Raw genomic sequence first — 12,314 nt, 5'->3', positions numbered from 1 at the left:
AAAAGTCTTTTTAAGAGTGAACTACTCCTTTAAGGCCCGTTCACATCAGGGACGATAACTATGACGACAAGATAGTCCACACCGCAACTATAACGATAACGGCACAGGGAAACATTGACAGCCAATCAGAATCAATCTTGCTTTACGAGCTTGAGCATTTTAAGCGACAGATGACAGCGCTTAGACTAAACAGAACGATCTCGCCTGCTGGTATGTTATAGTTATATTTATAGTTAACTATGAAAATAAAGATTAAGTTTTTAAAAAATAGCAGAGTCCACACCACAACTATAACAGCACAGAGAAACAATATCGGTGGAACCAGCCAATCAGAATCCATCCTGCTTTAAGAACATGAGCATTTAAAGCGGCATATGACAAAACTGCAGCGCGCGCTTAAAATAAACAGAACAATGTTGTCTGCTGATGCATATAGATAATGTCAGTTATATTTATAGTTAACGACTAAATATAAATATCTAAATATAAAAGAATAGCAGACCACATCTCAACTATAATGATAACGGCGCAGTGAAACATTGACAGCCAATCAGAATCAATCCTGCTTTACGAGCTTGAGCATTGAAAGTGACAGACAACAAAACTGCAGTGAACGATATCATCTGCTGGTGTGCACGCTAATATTTCCTATAGATATATTTTATCTGTATAGTTAACTATAACAGTAACGTTAAAGATAATCATTCTAAATATAAAACAATAGTCCATACAACCACAATTATAATGACAACGGCACAGAGAAACAATATCATTGGAATCGCTTTCAGAGCTGATGCGTAAAAACATTGGCAGCCAATCAGAACCCATCCTGCTTTAAAGAGCTTGAGCATTTATAGCGGCAGACGACAAAGAATAAACAGAACAAAATCGTCCATTGGTGTGGATGCTAATATCGTTATTATAGCTATCATTCTGGGTGTGAACGAGCCTTTAGAAACGATCCAGTAGCTTGTGTAGCTTCTTGCTGTTTTTCTTGGGCAAAGACATTTTTAGATTTCTTTTCACCTGAGATAATACAATGCGATTTCATTACTCATTCTTAAAGGTCTGAGCATTCGATATTATTGTACATTGTCTTGCCTTGAAAGTTTGCACACTCATTCTGCTCAAGTCCTTGAAGGTTCACGTTAACGCAACTTCTCAATAGTTGACATGAATAGTGTAAAAGATTTGTTTGCCTTTTGTGTAAAGGAACTCCTTTGTGGGCTGAAATATGCTGCAGCGTCTTCTGTGCAGTTCATCAAACATTTCTTTTCTTTCTTTTAAACTTACAAAACTTGTTTACATAAAGCACCACAGTGGTTCTTCCAATAGTTTGACAGACTCATTCATGAGGGGTCATGAACTGCATTATTTTATGTTTCCTGAGGTGCACATATAATTTTAGTATGATATTTACATCAAAAATTGTCATAATTTAGAAATAAAAGGCATTTCCCCACAGCTCTGATTTGAACGCTCTGTTTGAAGGGGCGTGTCTGCTGAGAGACAGTGTAAACGCCCACTTCTGTGATTGGCTGACATCTTTGCATATGAAATAAGTGTTACAAGTGGAACTCTCTCGAAAAACTTATATCACTGGTCACAGATCAGGCGTTAGAATAAACACATTTACTTAGGCTACATGTGGTTGCATTACTGTCAAGTCCATGTCGTAAAAGTCTGTTTGCAGATTTACCAAATAATCCATAATGAAATGCAATGAATACAAATAAATAATGCTGGTAACACTTTACAATACGTGTGCACTAATAAGCATTAATTCATGCTTAACTAATGCATAGATAATACTGAATTAATGTGTAACTAATGATCATTTCAGCTATTCATTAATGATTACCACATTAGGAACTAATTAAGAGTCTGCAAGGTTAATGTATTAGTTCATACATGAATTGTTATTAATTAAATATGCAATTGTGGATTAATTCCATAATAACTCATTTTTTAAACTAATAGTGGTAATTAATATGTTAATTTCAACTTGTATTTCAACTTCCAGACAATATGACAGGTACACTAATATGCATTAATACATTATTAATTACTTCATTGTTAGTGCAAATTCATGTGCAAATTACTACAAGTACTAAATGACTAGTTAATAATGATGTGCCCCGACAAGTAAAGTCATAACATAATGATACCTTTGCAAGTCATTAGCTAATGATTAATTAAAGCAGACAACTGGAAGTTGAAGTGCATAACTTTGACTAATTGTGGTAATTAACATTAACATTATTAGTTAATAAAATATGTTATTAAGGAATTAATACACAATAACACATTGAATTAATAGCAATTCATGTATTACTTAATCTATTAATCATATTGACTGTTAATTAGTTGCTGATGCAGTAATCATTAATTAATGGTTTAGTTCTTCATGAGTTATACATTAATTAGTTAAGGATGAATTAATGCATATTTGTGCACCCGTATTGTAAAGTGTTACCATAATGCCCAACTGAGACATTCAAGTCCGTTCTCATCCTTTGGTGTCATATAGGTGACGCCATATGACATTTTGTCAAAATACTACGCACATGGCACCCTTTAGTATCAATATAACACGCAGAACCCAAGGCGTCATACAGGTGACTGAGATATGAGACCTATATGACGCCAAAGGATGAGAATGTGTTGGACATTCACATCTTGCAATCCCCAAAGCATCTGCAACACTTGCTAGCTCTAGTAACACAGCGTTAAAGGGTTAGTTCACCCAAAAATGAAAATTCTGTCAGTATTTACTCTCCCTCATGTTGGTCCAACCCCGTAAGACCTTCGTTCATCTTCGGAACACAAATGAAGATATTTAAGATATTAAGATCGATCCTGCATACAGTCCATAGGCTTCTTGAGGGACTGGCTCTTGCTGTCCCCGAAAAGTCATTAAAGACATCGTTAAAATAGTCCAAGTGACTACAGGGGCTCAATCTTAAGTTTATCAAACGACGAAAACACTTTTGTGCGCAAAAAACAACAAAAATAACGACTTTATTTCAACTATTCACTTCCTTCTCCATGAGCCTGTAAGTCAGTTAACGTAGTGTGATTGCGTAGAGCTACGTCACACGTAGGCTCACTATTGGCCGACGCTGGTCATGTGTGTGTGATGCGTGTGACGTACAATAACAGAAGCTTACGCTATTAAACTAGTAACCTGACTCGCGCAGAGGGAGAAATAAACGAATAGTTGAAATAAAGTCGTTATTTTTGTTGTTTTTTTGCGCACAAAAGTGTTCTCGTCGTTTGATAAACTTAAGATTGAGCCCCTGTAGTCACTTGGACTATTTTAACGATGTCTTTAATGACTTTTCGAGGACAGCAAGAGCCAGTCCCTCAAGAAGCCTATGGACTGTATGCAGGAGCGATCTTAATATCTTAAATATCTTAATTTGTGTTTCGAAGATGAAAGAAGGTCTTACGGGGTTGGAACAACATGAGGGTGAGTAAATACTGACAGAATTTTCATTTTTGGGTGAACTAACCCTTTAAAGGTCCCCTGACATGGGGTTATTTAAAGGGGGGGGGGGGGTTGATTGCGATTAAAAAAAATTAATTGCGATTAAATAAAATTGCAATTAAATTAATCTTGAATGATCCTTCATTATTATTGAAAACAGTCGTGCAGCTTCATATTGTATGGAAACTATGATATATTTTTATTTAGGATTATTTGATGAATAGAAAGTTCAAAAGAACGGTATTTATCATCTATTTTGTAATATTATAAATGTCTTTACTGTCGCTTTTGATCAGTTCAAGGCATCCTTTCTAAATAAAAGTAGCCTATTAATTTTTTTTTCTTTTTTTTTTAATCTGGAGCCAATAGACAGAACATTTCCAGATGCAGAGAGAAATGAGAGAAAAGATCAAAAGAAACTCAAGTGCAGGGAATCCAACCATATTTGCCATGTACTCATCACTGAGCAGATACAATACTACCTAATGGAAAAGATTATTTATTTCAGAAAAGACCAACGTGAATATGCTGCTTCTAAACATCCAGCATCTGTTAAACAGTTTGGGTCTTAGAAGAAAAACGTTATTAGGCGAATGATGTAAAAAAATATAGTGTTTAATATCTATGCTTCTCCTGACTAAAAAACTGAGGATCTCCTGTTCAGAAGGCAGGTTTAAAGTGGTGTTACCATGGAGACATCCATCAGTGGAACGTAAGATTAAAGGCTATTTTGCAGTCAATCATTTTAGTGGCGTATACAGAGACTATGACGTTCAAGCATCAAGCATTTATTCAGAAGGAGAACCGTGGGGAAGTGAACCGCACATATTTTACGATCTACTCTGGTTTGGGATCAAGCAAAATCCACAGAAAAATCATATCTTCAACATTCAAAACAAATCCAAAAATAAAAGTGACATAAATGATTTGCAAGTTTAGAGGATTCTTGACTTTGTGTGGCTCATACTATCAAGCAGCACAACAGAGAGAAGTTTCCATAAAAAAATAAATAAAAGAAGGACACCTTGACAGACGAGATGATTCCCTCTGTAATCTCAGACCTGAGGGACGGAGAGGTGCTTTGATCCAGTTCTGGCCGCTGAGAGAGAACACGTCTCGCGTATGTCAGTGGAAACTCGCTCACTGAGCAGTCATCACCTTACGGACAGAGTCTGGATGACTTCAGAAGAATGGGACAAGTTACTGTACATGACATCATTGTGACAAGTTGCATTTTATTCAAGTAAAAACATACAGTGGACCAAGAAGTATTTAACACATGGGCCCTATTTTAATGATCTAAAACGTAAGTGTCTTGGGGTCTTGGGCGCTGTTGCTATTTAACGTCTCCTTTTTTGCACTGAACCACCCCCGGGGGGTGCAAGTTCATTCCCTAGTTTGCTGACGTGCGCCTGTGGAGGGAAAAGGCCGCTTTACACGGGTGCAAAATACGAATGATACATGCGTCAGTGTACAAAGTCATTTTCGCCGGGTGCAATTTCGCCTTCTTGCCTTCACTGCAGGGTGCCTTTTTTTATTTATTTATAGATAAATATTCAATGTTGTCAATATGAGGTCATAAAAAGTGCATGTATATGATTTTAGATTTTTTTGTGAAACATTTGTATCATTTTAAGGCCACTAAACTCCTAAATAAAACATTGCAAATGTTCAATATAGCCATTGACTATTACATTAATAATAATAATAATAATAAACTTTATTTTATATAGCGCCTTTAAAAGCAGCTTCTTAATACGCCGTACAAGAAAAACATACATAAAACTATGAATAAAATTAAACATCCACTAGTCTGAAGTTGATACTGGATTAATACCGATTTTTTTTTTCTATCTTGTATAAATCAAGGATTACAAGTGGTTTGGGCAAGGACAACTACGTTTTCCATAGGAATTGTTTTTTTTTATAAGAAAACCAATTTTCAATGTGATTATTTGAAAAGTGTGAAACATTAATTTCTTCCTCATTTGATATTTTCAACAGCAAATTCTAAACATTTAAATGGAAGTTACAACAATCTCACACTAGCAAGTTCTGAAAAGAAACCAAATGAAGATTTATTTAGACGGAAAGGTCCGTTAGTGGAAAAAAACAGTTTGATTCAAGATTTTTTTGGCACTTTTATTCAAACTAGAGTGCAAAAATACTCAATAAACTGATTGGTTGTTGTCCATTGGCTTTAAGGTTTCTGCCAGCAGGTGGAAAAACTGCAAACTCTGACAAAAAAACGCAAATAATTACATAAAAAACTCATTTACTAAACTGAAAAAGTGTTTGAATGTTGAAATGATCCAGGCCAGAATCCCAGTGGACTGTATTTTTGTTCAGAATGAACAAATTCAAAATAAAAACACAAATTCATTCATTTAAATCTAATTTAAATTACAGCTTCAAGTTTAAATAATTCTGTCAAGAAAAATTCTATATTTACACCTACAATCCCTTTATAAAAACATTGTTCTGGAATTTTGTGTCATTTCGATCACATTTGTTCTGAAAATGTCATGGTTTAACAAAGAATGTACAAAACATTTAATTCAGAAATAGAATCTCCCATGTGCACATCAATTAAATATTATCATAATTGCAAAAAAGAAAAACACACTCTTAAAGTACAAAACTATGCGATCTTTATGCAAATTACCTTAATATGAGAACCCATTACAAACAACATTAATGCCATGTATTTTTTACCTGGTGAACTGTGAACTCCTGCTATTCGGATGTTTATACGTACCAACAAATTCATAACTGGAGCGCTGTATTGAAAATCATTACAATGAATACTTTACGAATCCAAATTTGCAGCTGCATTCTATCACAACGGAAGAGAAAAAATACAAATACAGCTGAAGTGATATTCTGAATTGAGGTACATGAACCAGCAAACCTTCCTAGGCTAGCGTGTTCCATAGATGAGTATGTTGATCCAAACCAGGGCCGTCCCAAGCATGGAACCAGCTCCAAAATACATGTACCGTTCCCTGAAGAACTACGCTTCATCTAGGTGAATTCTGTTTTTCAATTTGATAAAACTTGCATTATTATACTGATTTAAATCACAGTCTTTCTTAAATGCCTAGGGTTTTTCATTCAAATATAGCTCTCTACAGTGAAAACGCAAACACAATCAGTCTTTTCTTAGTCCTTGGTTCAACAAGTTCAACTAGAAAAGGTTTAATGGCATGAATGCACAACTCAACAATTATGAGCAATGTGCAAAGTGAATATGTGCACCGAGGAAGTAAAAACTTCAATAACTTTAAATATCTCTTTTCATAAGGCACAGCTACAGGTCTAGATAAACGAACGAATCCAGTGGATGTGAGGCCGATTTAAACATTCAAACCAACCTTTGGTCACGTTCCTGCACAGCAGTGTTGAATAAATATATTTCTCAGTTCATTTCCAAATAAAAAACTTGTTTTGCTACCAAAAAATGTAATGATAATCTTCAATCAAATTTTCATCACAAATCGCAGCTCAGAATAGTACCGTTCAGATGTTTTTCCTCTATAAGTGGGACGCTGACAGATCCTGAGGAGAACCGGAGTGTCTTTATTGTGGATTGCTCTCGTAAGTGGAAAACATGGACTTGCGTGTTTTGGGTGGCGGCGGTGGGGGCTTGATTTCAGCTTTCGTCGGTAAAGGAGGCGTGAACTACGGGTGACAGAGGAAAAGCTTATTATTTTCTGTCTGTAAATGTTGTTTCAGCTTTCTATACCGTTTTTCTCATCAAGATTTCAGGTCAAAATACAGATGAATGCACAAAGTGTCAATTTAATGCTTTGTTCTCACCTCAGAAGTAGAGTTATAGATGCTCTCGCTCTCGTGAGTGTGTTTCTTGGGAGGCATTGGTGGAGGGATGTCCGTGATGTCGGGTGTGCTGAAATCACTCTCGCTCGGGAGACATGTGTAACCTACGGGAAGGTGATCAATATCAATGTATTAGCTTATTAATGGTGTAGCTTACACAATAGGGAGCATGAATATAAGAAAGAGGAGCGGCCCAAGTACAGAACCCTGGGGGACACCACGGGTGACAGGGGACTTTTACTCAGTACTTATTTGAGTAAGTAAGTTCTTTAGTCAATTAGTTCTGCTGATGAAAAGTGTGTTCCACCAAACTAGACCAGCACCAAACCCCTAATCCTCGCTGGCCTTTTTTCAGCGGGTTGAGCGCATGATAAAGAATGTTTTCGAAAACTAAAGATGTGTATGAGGTTTATTAGTGTCAGTACAGATGTGCCATGTTCTGGATCAGTGTTTTCGATCATGATGATCTATGTATTTATAACATCATCCCTACATGCCTCTAGAAATTATCATTTGTCTAAAACTTTTGATCTCGACATAATTCTCATATTTAGCAATATTCATATTCCCTCTTGGAATTATTATTATTATTATTATAGTTTATTTAGATAGGGACAGATACAGATAACATAGATACACTTTGACAGTGATCTGATGCATGTATCAATGTGTTTAGCCAAAGCTAATTTACAACATTAGTCCCTAGAAGGGCTTTTTAAAATGCAATACATGCAATACAATACACGAGCAATACAAAACAATAAGGGCTTTTTGATAAAATGCAGTACAAGAATAAAAATACTAATAGAGAGAAAAATAATGGAATATAATATAAATGCCAAACAAACAAAAAAAAGAACAAAAAAAAAAATTACAAAAAAGGCAGAGTCGACAAGAACTAAATATGCGAACAACACTGTTTCTGAATTAACCACAAATTGCTCCGTTTATTTTTATTATTCTTCTCCGAAATGAATCGCATTTTTGAGGGCCTAAACATGCACGAAAATTTGCACACGCGTCACAAATTTACATCTGATATGCGTTTCAGAATTGGGCGGGGTAAAATGGCTCGATAGCGCCACCTATAAAGGTTTGTTATGTTTCGCTACGTTTCACGTACATGTATGAAATTCGGTACATAGATGTAATGGCCCAATACTTACAAAAAAGTATCTTGGAGCGCATCCCTAAACACAACAGGAAGTCATCCATTTTTAACTTCCTCTCAGATTTTTGTGCAGTTTTTGCCATTTTCAGGCCTCATACTTTAACGAACTCCTCCTACAGTTTTAATTACATTTGTTATTTCGGTAGAAAGCACATTAAATTGGTCAAAAGTCACCATTAAGATATTTACATTCTTACAAATGATTTAAATAAATGCTAAATCTTGGTTGTTTTATTCATCAAAAAAAAATATCAAATTTCTCAAGAATTCAACACAAAATCCACAACGATTTTCAACATTAATAATAATCAGAAATGTTTCTTGAGCAGTAAATCAGCATATTACAATAATTTTTTGAAGGATCATGTGACACTGAAGACTGGAGTAATGATGCTGAAAGTTATTTTAATTTCTAATAATATTTCACAACATTTACTGTAGTTCTGATCAAATAAATACAGCTTTGGTAAACATAAGAAACTTCTTTCAAAAACAGTTAAAAAAATCTTACCAAGCTCTGACTTTTGAATGGTTTTGTATTTTGAGAACCTTATTATTACTGAAGTGGCACCATGGTATAGAGTTATTAGCATACAGTAATACCGTAAAGCTTTGACATGCAGTTATTATCATATTTTAGCACTGTGGTAAAGAAAAGACACAGATCAAGTAAAAAAAAGCTGTGTGTGTGTGTGCACACTCACTCGAGCTGCGCGGTGTGTGTGGTGTGGCAGGCAGAGGGCTGAGTGGGTTGTGTAAAGTCAAATTGGATGATTCTCCATGAAACAGCGACAGCGTGAGTCTCCGGTCCCCTATCGTCAGACTTTTCGGCCTTGGCTGCTTCTCTGGAGGAATCTGTCACCACACAGACACAGCGCAACAAATGAAATCATATCTCCAAATCTGAGATTAGTCCATTTTATAAATGTCTACAACTCTACAATTTACTCCACTCAATCATTTGATTCACTATGAAATGATACAAATCAACATCAAACAGATTTTGATCATGTTAACATCGCAGTGTCATCACATATAGGGCCAGGTTTATTAAACAGGGCAAATTAGCATGAGAGCATGATTCCAAAAAAGCTCTGCTTGTGATCTTCTGATGTCGTGCATATTAAAGGCAGCAGGACCATTTCTACAGGCATGCTCAGAAATAATGGCATCCCTTGGTAAATATGATCAAAACTGGCTGTAAAAAAATAAATCTGCATCGTTTATCCTTTTGAACTTTCATTAGTAAACATTAATGGGAATATACTTAGATTTAGAGAGATATTTCACTCGTAAAATTCTAGGGGTACCAATTAGTGTTGGGTGTAACTAATTACTAAGTACTTAGTTACTGTAATTTAATTAATTTTCGCTTGAAAATGTAAAGTAAGGGATTACTCTTTATTTATCTGTAATTTAATTACAGTTACTTTTGATGTAATTGAGGTAAATACTGTGCATAGATCAATCCGATCTCACAGCGATTCGTATGCATTTTATGAGGTGTCTAAATCGTACGACCGCACCCGTACAAATTCATATTAATTATTGTAAAATATGTACTAAAAAAGTGTGAAATGTCATGAGATCAGACATAAAACAATAGTGGGTTTAACATCAAAATGTATTGTCTGATGTTGAAAAGTATGTTTTTATAATGCAACCTTCTCCATTGTGGTCAGTTTAAGGATAATTCATGCAATTTTATAGTATTTATTTGAAAGAATTAAAATAGATTCATGTCTATCCTTGTATTATTCAGCTGGTTGAGATTGATATGGGATTTTGAAAGTAATTAGTAATTAAAAGTAATTAAATACTTTTTAGAGAGAGTAAGTAGTACAGTAATCGAATTCGTGCTCTGGAAAAAAAAACATTTCTCTGTTCATGTGATTTCCCCCCCACTTTCAATTCTTTTACTTCATTCAAAGGTTCGATTTTTGGCAATTTTTTGGAATAAAATTTTAAAAGGAAATAGATTTGCAGTTTTGAAATTTTTACCAGAGCTGTTTTGTTTTTTTTACCAAGTAAAATGAGCAAAGCAATCTACCAAGAGCAGCGCAAATTAGCATCTGGTTTAAGAAGGGCTTTTTGGGGCGTTAAATAATGGCCCAAATATCAGTAAATCACAAATAATAACGAAATACGAAAGAATAACGAAAGGAGTGCAAACTTAGTTATTTAGTTAATCACCTTTCGTTATTCATTTAAATAATCTCCTTCCATAAATTTAGCATCTGAATGTAAAACTCCCACAAATGCATATGCAATAAGGTCAGCCACAAAAATAACCCATGTCAACGCTCATTTTTTTTTTTACTGCGTGTCTTTAGTAAACCCTGACAGTCTGGCTTTTTTGTATTTTTTTTTTACAGCAAAAGAGGGTTTGACCTGCCGCAAGCTGTTAGTGAATCTGGCCACAAATGTTTAAAACTGCTCACTGACAGCCATGAACAGAAGAATGAATACAAAAGCTCCCAGCACCTGGTCTGTGTCAGCGGGTCGCTCCAGTAAGACCTGAGACTTGCTCATGCTCCATTCCTTCCTGTTCTTCTTACTTATCCGATTATCTTCCTCTGAGCGGGACAGAACCGAAACCCTGCTGTCGCTCACGCGGGAGAGCAGTGAACTGAGAGAAAGAGAGACAATCAGATATTTGTGCACTTTTACAAATCCTCTGAGCATGTTGCCATGTATTATGTATTTGTGCAACAGCATTCTGCTTATGCATTAGTTTAGAAATCTCAGGTCTAGAAACACATTTGACGACAAGAAAGACACTCGTGGGTTGAGCGACGTAGAAAAAGAAGCCTTCACAAGTAAAAACAATGGGAGATTCTTTAGAGATCTTTGACATTTTCTCCCAGCCGCCTGTCTTGGTAATTGCTACTTATATGATATACGCACTTCATTGACATTTCAATAAAAGCACATCTGCTAAAAACAGACACATGAATGTTAACATAAGATGCATATGTATACATATAAATGGATACTATATTAACGGAAGTTAAGTAAACTGAAGATGTTCAAACATAACATCACAGAGTATAACTGCTTCTGACTAACATGGAAAAGTCATAAAACAACAGTACTAACGTTATAAAACATTCAATCATGAAGTTAACCCAGGCAGGCGGAAACATTAAGAGTTTCCAAACCCTTCTCAACTCTTCACTTTTATAATATGAACAAGTTCATTTGAATAGATAAAGTTCTAAAACTGCTTATGAAACACTTTGAGCAACACATTTTAACACTAATCTGTCACTATGTACTTCATTTTGAATTTACGAACTACAATGTTGATTAATTCCATGTCATAGCCAATAACCAATAAAATGACTGATATTAAGTGAATATTATGGAGCCCAGTACTATATTGTAGCCACAAATTAAGAATTCAGTCCCTTGGTTTATTAATTTCTTTCCTCGTTTTACTAAATTATGGCCAAGTTGTATGTATATCTATATGAAGAGTTCAGATGCAAAAGCCTCTAAATGCCATTTGAAATTTTCTTCTTTAATGATGATTTTTATCAAACTTGTATATTTAAGTTCAGTAATTTCACTTAAATAACAATTAATAGGTAATTATCATTGCCATTTAAGTGCAATCACTGAACTTAAATAATACAAGTTTGATAAAAATCATCATTAAAGAAGAAAATTTCAAATGGCATTTAGAGGCTTTTGCATCTGAACTCTTCATATCTATATATATATATATTTGTCCGCATGTCATGTGCTCCATAGAATACTATTTTCCCACATACATTAAAATACAACAACAAAAATGTATACAATAGTTTTAAA

At 34.9% G+C, this 12,314-nt stretch overlaps 1 protein-coding gene across 1 annotated transcript in view; it reads right to left on the bottom strand.

Annotated features, from left to right (window-relative positions):
- Positions 1–5,813: 5,813 nt before the first annotated feature.
- The window catches only part of dock5 (dedicator of cytokinesis 5), a 65,225-nt gene continuing 58,724 nt past the window's right edge, over positions 5,814–12,314 (bottom strand). The window contains exons 48-51 of the mRNA XM_089119867.1: positions 10,983–11,127; positions 9,203–9,353; positions 7,310–7,431; positions 5,814–7,171 (exon numbers count right to left, since the gene is read on the bottom strand). Coding sequence (XP_088975993.1) covers positions 7,070–7,171; positions 7,310–7,431; positions 9,203–9,353; positions 10,983–11,127 — 520 coding nt within the window. The 3' untranslated portion in view covers positions 5,814–7,069. The remainder of the gene's footprint in view (positions 7,172–7,309; positions 7,432–9,202; positions 9,354–10,982; positions 11,128–12,314) is intronic.

Source organism: Pimephales promelas, chromosome 14 (genome assembly GCF_988280905.1).
Source record: "Pimephales promelas chromosome 14, fPimPro1.hap1.1, whole genome shotgun sequence".
NCBI lineage: Eukaryota > Metazoa > Chordata > Actinopteri > Cypriniformes > Leuciscidae > Pimephales > Pimephales promelas.
The sequence above is the reverse complement of the archived record's forward strand: the minus strand, read 5'-3'. Positions and strand labels throughout refer to the sequence as shown.